Source organism: Hippocampus comes, unplaced genomic scaffold, assembly GCF_001891065.2.
Source record: "Hippocampus comes isolate QL1 unplaced genomic scaffold, H_comes_QL1_v1.1 scaffold377, whole genome shotgun sequence".
Taxonomy (NCBI): Eukaryota; Metazoa; Chordata; class Actinopteri; order Syngnathiformes; family Syngnathidae; genus Hippocampus; species Hippocampus comes.
The window spans coordinates 160,203-175,958 of NW_017805832.1; the positions used below are offsets into that span (position 1 = coordinate 160,203).

At 41.2% G+C, this 15,756-nt stretch overlaps 1 protein-coding gene across 3 annotated transcripts in view; it reads right to left on the minus strand.

The window, feature by feature from the left end:
• The window catches only part of ccser1 (coiled-coil serine-rich protein 1), a 108,774-nt gene that overhangs the window by 13,953 nt on the left and 79,065 nt on the right, over window positions 1-15,756 (minus strand). The window contains exon 11 of one of the 3 annotated variants that reach the window (XM_019887552.1): window positions 15,533-15,559. The exons of the other annotated variants lie outside the window; for them this stretch is intronic. Within the exon in view, the coding sequence (XP_019743111.1) occupies window positions 15,557-15,559 (3 nt within the window). The 3' untranslated portion in view covers window positions 15,533-15,556. Of the gene's footprint in view, window positions 1-15,532; window positions 15,560-15,756 lie in introns of those variants that run through there. 3 annotated transcript variants of the gene reach the window in all.

Consider the following 15,756-nt stretch of genomic DNA (forward strand, 5'->3'; position numbering starts at 1 on the left):
GTGTGTGTGTGTGTGTGTGTGTGTGTGTGTGTGTGTGTGTGTGTGTGTGTGTGTGTGTGTGACTGCGGGAGAGCCACGTGATGTCTAGTATGACAACAAGAACAAGAATTGTGTTGTTAGTTGCTGCGGGATGGAAAAAAAAAAGCAAGGTTTTGCAATGTTGACATTGAACCGGTTGATCTCGGGAGACTGGATGCTTGAAAAGTAGATCTTGGGTCAATAAAGATTGAGCGCTCCTGATTTCGAAATGGTGTGATGAAAGTTATTAACACCCGGAAGACACCAAGGAACTCTTTTCAATTGTGGAAAAAAAAATGCATAATGGCTTCTTTACTGCTAAAGCTTCAGTCCGATTAGAGCGTCTTCAGCCGTTGCGTGTGAAGTATTTCACCCCAGGCTTCAGAATCGCCCGATGCAAAATTGAAGGAGTTGGGCCGTGCCAGAGTCACCCCGAGAGCAGGAAATCTTTAAGAGGCTTATCAGGAAGGAGATATGGTAGGGGGGGACTTGGATGCACAAAACCCAACAGGTGCACGGGTGCAATGATGGCGAAAATCAAATCATTGACCACCAGCTTGGGCAAATGTTTCCTGGACATTGCCCAAAGAGAGTGGGATGATGGTGAGAAGAAACGCGAGCAAGTGGATGGTGAAGTACTAGTAGGAGGTGAGGAACGACAAGAGAATATGAAGGACAAAAAGTCAAAGCGGCAAAAAGAGAGAGAGGCTCCAAACGCTTCGATAATACAACAAAAGCGGAAGGGCATGTCGGCTACATGGTCAGATGGAGGAGAACAAAGTGAGCAAGCTGAAAGTTACTGCTAGATGAAAAAGAAAAATAATTAGAAAACCAGAGGATGAAGATAAAAGCAGGCCTCCAATAAATAGCCAACATCAAAATACGCAAAGAAAGGCTCTGTTTAATCTTTTTTTTTTTCTTTTTGGGTACTTTCAGAGTAGAACAAGTATTTTCAAGTAAATTACCCACTTGGCTCAAATCACAAAGAATAAAAATAAGACAAGACGCCGCCGATAATTCCAGAACTGGATGGTCCAGCTCTACATTGCTAAATCCACCGAGGAGGTATCGTTTGACTCAGGGATCGTCATAATAACCATCTAATCAACTGATTAGTTCCGCAGCCCCCCCAAACTCTATTCCGATGTTGTAAACGAGCTCCCCTGCACAGTATTAGAGACGAGCTTCTGTTCGGTGGTCTTTAACAAAGACGAGCGTTCCGGTCGACCTTTGCAGCAGTCGTCCCACAACGTTGTGTGTCCGTGTTTGTGTTTCACGGAGCTACGTAACTTATTGGTTCAGCCCAGCCTACCTTCATTGCTTTACTTTTTCACAAAAGTCCTCTCTATTTCATTTTAAACTTCACTCTGACTTGATCCCCCACTTGAATTTAATTTCACAAAGGGGTATAAACAAAAGGTCCCAAAAATCCGCAACAACCTGCCCCTACAGTTTTTTTGTTGTTGTTGTTGTTTTTTTATAGAACTCACTCTAGTACTTGTATGCCCATGAATGGACATCAGTATATATAATTACACTTTGCAAAGATTCCTTCCCAGCCCTGTAAGAATCTATAAATAGCGTCAAAGAATGAACTCCCATGAGCGTGAACGAAATATTATTGTGCTATAGGATTAGCTGCATGCTGTGGCATTTATTTTTCTGTACTACTATTAGAAAGACATTCTCGTGGAGAAATTGTAAAGATCAGACGAGCACAGTATACGTGTGATTGAAACTGCAGCTGCTGTCACAAACGCAAAACATTGAGCTGCCTCCTGATTCAAAACAAGTCCGGGACATTTTTAGCGACTTGGAATAGAAAGTGACATGCTGTATCCAATAATTGGGGGTACATTTTAGCTCCCGTGAGATCAAAGAGAGTCAGGACGAGATGATTGGATGTCTATGAAAGATTATCCGGTGGTTTGGCATGGTAAGAGTCTCCTTAATCCTCTTGGAAAACTGTCATGGCCAACAACTATAAATGTTTACCTTTTCATGCACCAAAAAGATAACCTGTAACATGATAACATGATGAGCTGTCCAATATAGTGACCGTTGTCCCTGAAAGGGTTTAAACCGGTTCAATATTTACAATTGCACAACCTAATGTGAGGAGACTCACGATTGTAGGTGGAAGTGGAGATATCTTGATGTGTGTGGTGTCCTGTGATGGTCGTCGTCCGCCACACACACGACACAAGCAGAAAGCAAATAGATGTTTGTTTGTTTTTTCTATCGTCGTTGGTGATCTCACATTTAAATACGCAATTCAGATGTTAAAAATTAGAATGCGTGCACCGCGCTTAAGTCAAACGACGGGCTATATCTTGGACCGTTACTTGACTACTGCCATGCAAACTCTTTAGCAAAATTGAAAAAGTGATTCACTAAAGAATGCAAAGAAGCCGCCCACACATCACAGATTTAATTATTAACGGCAAGAAACTTTTTGAATAAAAAAAAAAAAAAAAAAAAAAACCTCCTTGAGAAAGTGAGAACGTAAACACACATGCAGACACTCAGCCGGCGTAAGAGAAGCCACCATTGTGCTGTTATTGCTGCTCCTGGCAACAATCCAACAAAATGAGACCGTTTTTGGAGGGTTCCAAATGAGACTGGGCGAGGCAAATGAGTTTGCAAAAGTTATTTTGTTCTAATTACGTTTTAATGAACTATTTTTGTTCTGAATAATTGAATCCTTTCTCGTGGAGAAGCCACGGACATCATTAGCCTACATTCTACATGGGTATTGTCATAGTTTCTGTACCGCGGCCCATTTGTAGCCTCGTTTTTTTTTTTGTTTTGTTTGGCAGATACAGTAGGCCGGACAACCCTACAAGTTTGGCAGTATTTAAATCACACACCAGCAAGCAGCTTCCTTCCTGGGGGGGTTATCTTCACCACACTAGAGCCGAAACACAAACAAGTCAACACTTGTAAAATCCAACACTCAATCGCTCAATCTTACCACTTCCACATGGTCTGGATCATGAAAGCTTGCCATTGAATCGAGGTCAACTATGAAATTTATATTGATTGGTAAAACAAAATCACCAGTGTAGAGACGATTGAGTTTTGGTGACGCTTACAACATGACAGATCTCCTTGAATTTTCTGCTATCGGCTAATTTATTACAGCAAACAAAATGTCAACAAGCATTGACATTGGAGCTGTTTATGAATTATTCCATAGAGATCTCAAACGTCGAGTGTGGGACGCACAATTCTTTCCGTGCATGAACATAATACAGCAAGCTAACCGAATATATTATGCTTGCGGTTCATTGTTCAATTACATATCACTTATTGAATAAAAGATATCGTTGCTTATCCATTTTGCCCTCAATTTGAATTATGTCGCGAACCAAAACTTGTTTACAACAAGTTTAAAAAACAATTCTAGCAACAAAATAAAGAAAAAACAGACAAAAAAAAAAAAGCTGACAAAAAAAAAATCCAATAAAGATAGAGCAAAACTTTGAACACGAGAAACTTTCATGTTTATATTATGGCTGAATCCGCTACCGCGTCTCAGAGGAGGCCTCCACATCGGCAGGTCTTGTGCATCAAATATAGTTTTGCAACTATACCTGGTGGGTGGCACAGCCTCTCTTGTGCGGCACCGATCATTAATATGCATGCCGGTTTATTCTTCCCCTTTTACTGTAGTGTCACTGCAAATTGTCTCGCGTCGACAGTACTTTGTCACGTATTGTTGTTGTTGTTTTGGGGCGCTAGCATCCTATGCACATGAAAGGGCACCTTTGGGGAAAAAAAGTTCAAAAACAAGATTTGAGAGAATCTGTCACACTTTGGTCTGATTAACGAACATGGGATCTGCAGTGTGAGAGTGTGTGTGTGTGTGTGTGTGTGTGTGTGTGTGTGTGTGTGTGTGTGAGTGTGTCAGCTGTCTTGATATGTCACCCGTGTTTGATATAACATGCTCTTTACGGTGTTATGATGACGAGGGAAAGGGGGTCTTGAGGCCCCACGAGTGTTAAAGTAATCACTGTTCCCCTTCCTCAGACACTGTCATTGCGATGATTCTCGCACACACGATATCACAGGGCCATGTATCATTCGACGTCATGTATTCTGTCAGACCGTATGACCTACAAGCAAAGCAAAAGGGTTAAAGCATGCGATATGATATCATGGCATGTGTTGCATGCTAGGCAGAAAGGTCAGAAAATAGATGGCATTTATTATTTTCCTTGATAAAGCGCATTGTCATCGACATGTGATCATAATTATTATTATTATTATTGTTTCACCATAATGATCAATCTGGAGCCTGATTAATTTCAAGTGGTGATATTTCAAAGACGTTTTAAAACAAGTGACAAAAGGACGGCTAAATTTTAACAGATTTTTTTTTTTGTAATGATGGTTTTTATGATCAGTTGTTAATGCAGTTCCATATGACAATACAACGATTACAATCTGATTTTAAGAATATTGATTGCGATAGCTTTGCATCAAAAGAATGTTATGATTTCATTTAAATCAGTTTTTTCAGCACAGCTTTTTTCTTTCCAGAGTGGAATAAACCTGGAGCAAATTAGCATAATTATATATATAAATATTGTAGTTTCTCGTTATAGTGAGAGCATGACAAGAATGGTCATAATCAAAGTACCGTATTTTCCGCCCTCTAAGGCGCTTCGGGGTATAAGGCGCACATTCATGAATTCATGAATGGCCCATTTTAAAACTGTTTTCATATAAAGGACACACCACTTTATAAGGTCAATAGAAGCTACAAAAATGGCTGCAGTTGCTTTAAGCATCCTCTAGATGGAGCTACGCTAAAAGAATACAAATACAATACAGTTATTTATGTAGAGCTTTCACAACCGCTGCAGCTGTAACAAAGCGCTTTACAGAAAATTTAAAATACTACGTCCAAGAAATCAGAGTATTGATCCACGTATGAAGTGCATGGGATTTTAAAGCGCACTGTCGGCTTTTGAGAACATTGAACGCTTATGCATGCCTTACAGTGCAGAAAATACGGCACCTCGTTTGCTCGTATTTACATGTTTTGACCAACTTCAGTAAAGACAATATACTGTATTGAATTTGGTCAAAATGGTTTATGTCCCAATGGCTTATGATTCTTCAAAAAATCTGCAATGCTTTTTTGACAGAATCGATGAAAAGAATCCGTTCTAACACGTAACACACAGAATGCATTTGAAATGTCTGACCCGTTTTCTGCGCGCAACCGAACAACCTAAACAATTGTATGGAAGACAGTGTATGCACGAGGAGCTTGCTGGATATTATCTGGAATAAACCCACTGCTACCAGTTTCCCGTCCTCTATTTTTTCGATGAACAATCCCTGGTTAATGTTTATGCACGCGAGTTCATGCCTCTTAATCGCGACCCTCTTGACACCATCCCAAGCATGATTATCCATGTTCAAAGTCGACATGGTAATCTTTCCATCTGGCTTTCATGTGCTTGAATTAAAGCAGAACAATAACGGCCTGCCTTCCAAGAATTCAGTCAAATATAACGTGTGCAACATCTGAGAATCATTTGCATTAAACACATTGAATGGCTTTCCGTCCATTATGCACAACTTTAACCTCATCAGGTTTGCTGGTGAGCAAGATTTGGGGTGTTTACACAGATTTTTTTGGAGGCCTGCCCAATCCCTTCTTGTTCATACCAAATTCAAGGTGATGATTCTCAACAGGGTTTAGTGTCTCTAGCTCCGCCTTTCTTTCAGAACCCAAAGTCAGGAAACCAAAAAGTCTGGTGGGCTCATTACTTCTGACCATGAAAGTGCACCAAAAATCCGTGCTCGAGGGAAACGGACCAGTTTGGAGGAAATATTGTGTCATCCTATCAGGCATGTTTACCAAGAATCACGACAAAATCTTTCTCCAATCTGTGCACTTGTTGGTGATTTTGAGGCATGAATGGGGGTACACCCTGGACTGGTCGCCAGTGAATTTCGGGGTATCTTCAGACAAACAACCATGCACTCTCATATTCCCACCTAGAGAAAATATAGAGTCGTCCTTGACGCTAACGTGCATGTTTTTGGAATGTGTATGAGGCGTTAAATGAAGAGAAACTACGCAGGGACGGGGAAAACATAACATGAACCCAGAACCTCATAGTTGCGAGGCAAATTTGCTAACCACGCGTTACTGTGCTCATAGCATTAATTTGCAAATAGAAACATACCAAGGACATGATTTCCTTCCATCTGTTTTTTTTGTTTGTTTGTTCCAACATACAACTCCCATGGTCTCCTCACTGAAAGAACTCAAACTAATTGCCTTTTTAATAGCTTGCCACATGCTTGATTGTGTTGGAGTGTGTGTCCCTGTGTGTATTCGGTGTTATTTGTGTGATTGTGTGGAGCAACGAGGAGGTGATTACTTGCTCAAAATGAGCGAGCCTCGTTAGTATTTTGAGCCAACAAGTTTTGCTCCGAAAGCCTCATTGTCACACTGGCCAGATAAATTTAGCGGCTTGACAAGAGGCTAAGTGGAAAATATTTTTGTATTTCCAATTTTTGCTGGTGAAATGCGACTCTCGGGACCGTGTGTGTGTGTGTGTGTGTGTGTGTGTGTGTGTGTGTGTGTGTGTGTGTGTGTTTGTGTGTGGGCGTGCTTGTGTGTGGATTACGCGTGCGTGTTAAGGTGAGGCTTGGACCATTGTTTGCTACTTGTTATGACACATCAGGGTAAAACTATAAACCTCCATCCCCATCAGAGTTGTCCAAAATGCTTGACCTGGACTTGGTTTAATGGTGAGCTTCGATTTTGCCTTAGGATATTTCTCACTGCTGCTTGTGAGAAAAGTCAGCTTCATGTCAGTCCATTGCAGAATAGAAGAGTTGAATCTCTAAAATTTCCAGAACATATATTTCCAATCCAAAAAACAAATTCCTCTATGAAGTAATTCGCCTGGACTCTCAGTCATTTTCAAGCCATGTCCACACTACACCTTCACGCAGAGGCATCCGGATCTCCCGTGGGTGTGACAGCCCCGCTATTGCATCAGAACCACAAGGTAAGCAAAGCTCCACTGAGTTTTGTAAGCTCCAAGTGTTAGTCATCATAAGAATCTTAAGATGTTTTTTTCAAATTCTTCCCCAGTGTACTTCTTGATGTCTGATGTATTCCGCTTGAAACACATCACAGACATGTATTTAAAGCACCTGTTGTAAATTGGGAAAAGGTGCTTAACACATTCAGTACCAGCCAATTCTACACCAAGTCTGAAAAGACATTTAAAAATGTCTTTGGGAGTGAATGAGTTAATATCTACGTAAACGCATAGTTTAATGGTTAGTTTAACCGTGCTGTGAGTTTTTGCTGATCTTTACGGCAGAGTGAATGGAGGACATTTTAAAGGACAATTCCGGCAGGCAAAAGTAGATGCTTGTTATTAACATGAACGGCACTTAGAAACGCTTAAAAAAATATCAAAAAAGGAGTGTAGAACAATGTGCAATCACACACACACACGCACACACTCAAAGTGACTATAAAAAGTTCTCATCCCCACTGGACTTTTCTGTGTTCTACTGTTTACCCCAGTGAAGCCCAGCAGATGTAATTAAGCATGTCTTGATACCAGAAAGCAAAAGACGACTTTTTGAGAGACAAATTGTTCTAAAGTGTGAGCAAATATAAAGGGAACGAACGATGTTAAGCCACGTATGATCTCTTCATCCATCAAGCAGTCACATGTCCATTTCACTGAGGATCTTCGGGATCGGAGAAGTTTACAACCACACTGTCTTTGGCTTCCTTAAAGTTGGTGCCCATGGCAATGTTCCGTCTCCAAGTCCCAATTCTCCAAACTTAGTAAGCATGCAGATATGCTCTCTCCTGCCTTCACAAACTGTGCGCACTACATTAATTACAGTTGTTTTTCTCAGCGGCGTGTCTTTCCCAAGTCATATCGTAACAACACATTTGAATAGGGAGCAAATGAAGAACGCAACGTTGCTTCAGTCACCAACATGATCCGTCTCATCTTTTCCAATGAAGACAATGTGGATTTAGCCCGGATTCCAGGCAAAACGTCTTTAGTGTTGCTTTCGTACATCAACAGGGGATTCCAAAAAGGTCAGTTGGAGTAAAACCCAGCAAGAGAGCAACTGTTCCGTCACTCACTGAAGCCTCTTCTTGTGAATATCATCTCGTGTCGTTTTTGCCCAAATATTACTCCCACCGTTGAATTTTCGATAGTGCTTTTGCTCATTCGGATCTCGGGTGATCTAGACAGAGGCAGGGTACATCCCGGATCGGTCGCTGGTCAACTAGAAGCAATCTGGCTAAGGAATGGATGGTGAGCAATCTGCACAGTGTCCATACTGAAAGGAACTCGACTGCAATATGGAACCGATGAACACAACCATTTTGTGAAAACTTGAGTCCATCCATCCAGCTATCCGTGCTCGATTGCAGAAGTGATCACATCGACGACACATTATCCAGTGATTCTGAATAAAATAATGTCTCAATGAATTCTAATCAGATGGCACAAGTGTGAGTGTCAACCGGCAGATCAAACATCTCAACCACGCACCGCTCTCCATCCATCTTAGCCATCCATCATCGAGACGTCCCTCCTGCTCGCTAATTAATTTGCCTACCTTCCTTTGCTCTCACTCCATCCATCACCCCAGCTGGCCTGGTCAGGTCATTACCCACGGTGCTGATGGTTTTGTTTCTCTAATTAGCCCAATTATGGCTGTCAGTTATAGCCTGCTCCCCCCCCACCCCCCACACCCCCTGCGGGGACCTCGCCATCCTAAACATGGCTCGGTGTGACCTTGGCCCATGACTGTTCCCCCCACAGTGTGATACTTGACTTGCATTGCATTTGTCTTTATTTCGAATCACTTTGTCTTCATCATCGCTTAGTGCTGGGCTGTTAAGCAGTTCACAGGTGGCAAAGGTTGGTGCAACATACTGTAGTTATGAAAGAGGTTATACATGGCTGTCCCCAGTTACAGCAGTCCCGGCATATGCAATTTCGCGAAAATTAATTCTTACGCGACACATCAACGAATGCTCAGTGACAACTATAGTTCGACTGCTTTTTGCTTATGAACTGTAAATGTTTTTCCAACAAATATTTACTAGAATTATGATTTCACTACCACGTTAGTGTAGATTAGTGATTGAATGCAACTGGATGTGCAAATAGGAGTTTTGTCAATAAATAAAAAGTACCAGCATAAAATGATCAGATTTGGGGAAAACCCTCACAAAGTTCTGACCAAAATAAATAAATAAATAAATAAAAATCTGGTCGAAAAATGACAAATTATGTAAATAAAAAAAAAAGGCTGGCAAAAACAAAAATTTGACAAAAATATGGCAAAAAAAAAAAGAAGAGAAGTCTGACAAAATGTTAGGAACCAACACAAAAGTTTTCGTGTTGTCAAGATTTCCGTATAGATTTTTGTTTGTTTTCTTTGTACTTTCTGCAAAGGATGGCAGAGTAGTGCACGTTTCATCATGTTTTGCTTCAGACTAGTACGGAAGCGCTTTAAAAAGACAAGGACGGACGGGGACTGAGGACAATTATGATATGAATTGGGACGGGAGGGTGCCCGGATCGCGGACGGAGGGCGGACCGGCAAAATACGGTAAAGCGTCCATCTCTATTTTTGACCGGCGATTGGCCAAATGCTGGAAATACCAATGAGCCGCACTGATTGGTTGCAGAAATGAGGATGAAGTGAATATAATTCGCCCTCACATCCAACCCCCAGAAACTGACTACTCTATAAATACGCATTCGATCTTCACGTATTTTTTTTCCCATTTCTCCTTTTTTTCCCCTCCAGTTTGAACCCCAGCGCCTTTCCGTCTCCCTCGCAGGCATCTTCCTGCTTTAATGAAACAGATGTCCCTTCATTAATAAAGACCAGGTCTAGCACAGTAATGAAGAAACAAGCAGGCAAGCGCACACAAATGAGCGGGGCAGAGCTGAGGGAGATTGCTTCTGACAAGCACGGATTGTTTGTGACGCGACCAACCACAACACTCTCCAACAAAGCCCAGCCGGCTTAGATGACTGCATTAGGGGACGCAATGGGATATTTGTATCGGTGGACTGGGTGACAGCTGAAATAATAAGTAATATCGATGTCTGTGTTAAATAGGAATATGGCTCACCTTGAGAGAGAGAGAGATGATTGCCTAAATGTGGTCAGAACAAAGACCTTATGCAGGGTACAGATAAAAATAAGCGTCTATAATTTGACCGTGCTCCGTCTCTTCTGATCAAAGTCAGCAAATGCCTGATGGTCAGACGTTTCTGAAAAATTATCCTCTGGAGCCGGGTGTGAAAAGGGTGATATATTTTTTTTTTAATCTGTATGTGGATACTGTACCAGGGTTTCACCAACCTTTTCGAAACAGTGAGCTACGACACTGATCATTTTAATGACTTCTCACAATTATTAGGAAGTATAAAGATCAGATATAACACTTAAATTCTACAAATCCCCAGCAGTGTTTATATTTTCAAATAATGACTTTTACAACAATCCTAGAAAGTCACAATGCCCCATTACTGGTGAGCTATTGTTAGAACAGTCCTTGGGGGCTACCTGGTTCCCGCGGGAACCACGTCGGTGACAACTGCTCTACAGTAAAATGGTGAGAATGTCAGGGTTACATTGTTCCATCGTTGGTCGAATTGACCCGTTTGGAAAATCTAGGAAAAAAACGGATTAAACTTGGGCTATCTTCACACTGCAGGCCAAGTCCAATTTCACGTCATCAAAGCCAAGCTCAGCATGGGTGAGGGATTGCGCTCAGGAGACTACCGATAATGGTCAGTGAATCTGCAAACTTGTTTGGAGTAACTGTGTTAATTTTATGGTTGACTTTAATTGAATCTCACCTGTAACAAAGCATAAAGTGGAGGCTTGTGATGATCAAAGTAATTCATCCATACTTCTACTTTAGTCATCTTTAGTACCGGTAGATGTCTCCATGGATATTGAGGACCGTCATCTCACATCCCCAAAATATTTCTACCTCCTCCTCTCTCGCTCCTCTACCAATCTGAGGGGAGCCCATACACACGTGGGACCATATTTACTTGCGTAAACACTATGCAGCATAATGTCATTTTTGTTGTACGTATCACTGAACACTTAACGGCCGCTTTAGTTTTTGTAATGAGAATGAATGAACAAAAAGATTGGATTTGCCCCAAAATTTGTCTTCGCCTTCATCTGCTGGCTTCCGTTTTCATTTTTGTTTTTCTTTCTTGAATATGAAAAACACTGCATTGCTTTTTGCTGATTTTTTTTTTCTTTCATGATTAAACATTAGAGCAACTCACACTGACCTATGAACACCGTTAAGAAACAAACACAACAGGAGGGCTACATTGCAGCAAAAAGAAGGGTTTGTTTGGTTTGAAGGACAGTTCCTAAGGTGCGCTTTGGGTGATCACACTCTCCATCCCCTCCTGCGGAGATCAGCACATGGTGAAGCACACCAGCTGTTCTCCCGCAAACGTGCAGTTGCCGCATAAGCAAATATGCAAACATTCAAGACAAATCCTGTCTGTGAGGGGCTTGCCGCGGCTATTGAACCTTACGTCTCAGGACATAAGAATGGGTATATGCGACATGTGTCATTCAAATGCTGGGATTAGTAAAGCTGATTTCATACTGATTTTTATGACTGTTGATTACATTTACATAAAGCAAAAGACGGGTATTGTGCAGGATCTCGATATAAAACAGACACGGGTTTACAAGCCAAACCATGGTGAGTTAAACTATGGCTGCATAATGTTTTTTGCTGCGGATGCATCCGTGAAGGCATAAAATTCACCAACGCATAAACATATGTACCCTTCATAAGCCACTCATGCAACTCACTGCTTGGGGCCCAAAGTGCCGCGTATGAGTCTAATAGAGAGGAATCAATCATTGCACCAATTTTAATTTCTAGAACTGATTAAACTGATGTATCTTCACATGACCAGAGCTAATCCATCAGCCAGCGAACCGCGAAACAGCATCGGGTGGAGTTAGCGAGAGGAATCCTGGAGGAGCAGAAAACTCTCACGTTAAATTTATGTGGCTTTTATGTCCCCCCTGATTCACTTATTTTGAAGGAGCGAACCGAATGCCGATTCATAATTTATCTACCTGGCCTCGCTTTGCAATTCTTCCAAATAAAGACTTTTTATTGAATTTCACAGTGAACCCAAAGCAATTACACGAACAATCCTCTGTGTTCCTCATTACATCAGCTGCCCAGTATTCTTTTGCATCTTGACTGGCCAATTAAGAGCAAAATCAGACAATTCCCAGCGTGGAGAAATGACATGGTTATCTGACTGTTGATCACATGACTTTACAGTTAAATACTAGACGTAGCCGTTCCGTTGAGTGGGCAGACATTAAGAAACGGTCGCTTTACACAACAGCAGCACGTTGACCTTTACATTGTGGCTCTGTAAACAGCGTGAAATTTATTACCCACGACATTATAAAATTGTACAGTCCCAGGCAGGGGAGAATACGATGCTAACGTGGCAAAATATATCCGTGCCTTCAGGAGCTGATCGTTGTGCCTTTGATCCAAGGAATTGGATAGACCATCCATCCATCCATCCATCCGCTCTACCTACTGTCCTGATTATGGCCTATCCCAGCTGACTGAGCAACACATTCACAGCAATGGACAATTTAGAGCAAGCGTATAAAACTCATTTTCAAGTTTTTATGTCAAAAATTGTAATTTGAACACGGAATTCATATTCAAAAAATGAAATATTGCTTAATTTATGTTCAGGGCGATTTGGTGAGCAGAAAAAAATATTTGTAATATTTGAAAAATAAAGTTAAGAAAAATGTCTTTTTGGTCCAGGTTTTATAGCTTGTATGAAAAGAACAAATCCATTGAGCAAGAAACATGAGGTAGAAACATTTCATTTTCTTTAGTGGGCCACAAGAAAATTGTGCGCAGGTCGGATCTGGCCCCGTGCCTTGAGTTTGACACCTGTGATTTGGAGTCTGCCATGAACATAATCTACATGTTTTCGGCATGTGGGAGGAAGCCCAAGTACAAAGAATATCTACAAAGTTTCATCATGTTTGAAGATGATCCCTACGTGTTGCCACTGTCCAACCTTGCGCTGTTGTTATTTGTGAATTGATAGGTTTCGATATCCTCTTTTATTTCCTTTCCCAATGGCTTTACTTGACAAACAGCCTGAGACGGATTGATCTTGTGTGACTGGTGTTGTGCATTTGAATATATTCGTGTTATTTGCGAAGAAAGAGCATTCGAGGAAGATGTGGACTGCTACAGTACGTTAGCATAATGCGCTACCCAGTAAATGTTTAGCTGCCATATGCTTGTCACAAAAGGTGTGTAGGGTGGCTTATCTTTCAACATTTTACATAGTTTTCTTTCATTTTATACTTGGGGAACGGTTCATTTTCAAAATTGAGATGTGTTAGCAAAGTGTATTAACTCTCCTTATTTGTCATTTAAGTGTTTTATTGTCTTCAAGGTATTACTATTACTGTAATATAGGTCTTGGTAATTTCTGCTTCCACTTGAAAAGTAGCAATGCTAAAAAAATAAAGGCGTCATGATGGTGAAGAAAAAATTCCAAAGAAAATGGACATCAACAACCAATTGAAGTACAGCAGTAATGTGAGTTATGTACACGTGATTTAGGTTACCTTAGCGAACATATGAAGTGCAACTGTGGCGGCAATTTAGCGCGATACACTTACTGATAAACTAATGGCCTGCTGTCAGTCACAATGTCGCATCTTCAGACAGGCGGGCTTCCAAATCAAAACATGAAATCCACAAATGTTCACTATATATGATGATTAGTATCTATTTGATCATTGTGTCGGGTTTTGACAAATTTAGGAAGATAAAAGAATAAAAGATGGAGGTGGGGGTGTGATTCTGGCCCCGGATAGGAAAAAAAGGTTACCCAACAGTGCACTAATTTTACTCAAATGAGAAAAAAGAAAGAAAAACAATTACAAATGATTGGATATGAATGTTGATTAGTTGAAGCATTGCCACACAATCATTAAGGGTTATCATGTAGAATTGCATGAACAGACGTCAAAAGCTCTGGATGCCCTGGAGGAGCATGCTGCTTCTCACAGGTCAGTCTTGGCACTATAACATCTCGATTGGCAGATGAGACTTGATATTGTCTGTGAGTATCCGTTTTAACAGAACCAGAAAAAGTTGAAATATACTTGTTTGGCTCAAATCCTTTGCTAGAGTGAATCTGCAGACGACAAAATTAAGTGACGGCAGTGCTATAATCAATCAATGTCAGCTTTCTGTTGGTGCCTCTTGTTCTGGAAGGTGTGACAGTGACTTGATTGCCACATTTCGGAGGCGAGGAAAAGGAGAAGAGAAGAAGATGGCGCTGGAATACACCCGCTGAGGTCCCATTTACGGTAATGACGGTAAATCAAACCGTCTTGATTGAAGGGAGTAATGAGATGAACGGCGGGAGAGACGGAGGATGGCACATACGAACCTGTGCTGCTCTGACATCATCCCTGCCTATGGAGGGCAAACAGGCCATTATAGAGTATATGGCCTACCACGCTAGGTCAATATATCAATCAATTATGATTAGCATGACTGGAACACTAAATGAGAAGATGCGATTTACAGTGGAACCTTTAGGGTTGAACGCAACCTCATCCAACAAAGCTGTAAGTCAAGGAAAGTGACCGCATCTCCCCAAATAGGGGTGTTGATTTGACTCAAGCTGCAGGGAGGGAATCACGTTTGGAATAATATTTAAGTCCAGTGATACCTTGACTTCCACGTTGAATTTGTTTAGTGACCAAGCTCATAAGAGGGTTTTCGATATCAACAGTGGCCTGGTGGCCCGGGGCAGCTGTCGGATCACACGAAGCTTGGCTGGTACAAATTTAATAAATACGATGAAATCAACACATCCACTGTATTCGTATTATTGATATATTATGATATTTTTCCCTCAAATTGAGTTTGTGACAAGAACAACATGCAAAAGATCACATGTAACACTGTTCAGGGAATTTGTTTAGTATATGCGGGAAAAGGTCATGCTGTACTATTCTTCGTACATTTACGTGCCTCTGTTGGTGTTACCGTTTGGGGTTTACAAGAGAATTCAGATGGGTTTCAGCAGTAATCTCGGAAAGTCTGCGTAAAAAAACAATAGCGCAGATGAACTGATACAATTACCACTTCTTATTCCGACTCAAAAATGAGGGTGTCATTTTGAGGGAGGCTTTTGTCTGGAATCGACGACACGCCTGGCAACCTATTTCTCGTCGATCGTTAGAATATTTTTGCCATCAATAGTAACCTTTGGTGGTATCACTCACACACACACAAAAAAAGGATTCAACTTTAGAGGTTTCACTTGTAACATTAAATACGAAACAAGCTAGACAGCTCCAGGTTTGTAGTGTGGTCCGACTGAGACAACTCCTACCTTTTTTCAACTCCTCCATCATACCATGCTGCTTACTGGCTCCAGACAAAGGGACGAAGATGCGTGGATGGGAAAAAAAAAAACACACACACACAAGCAGATACAGTGGTGAGATGGCACAGTGACATGAGTGCAAGAATGAAGTCACAAACACAAGCACATGGAAAGGATAGATGAAGACGAGATAACAAAAACTAACGCGGGGTACAACCATCTGGATAATCTGGCAGAG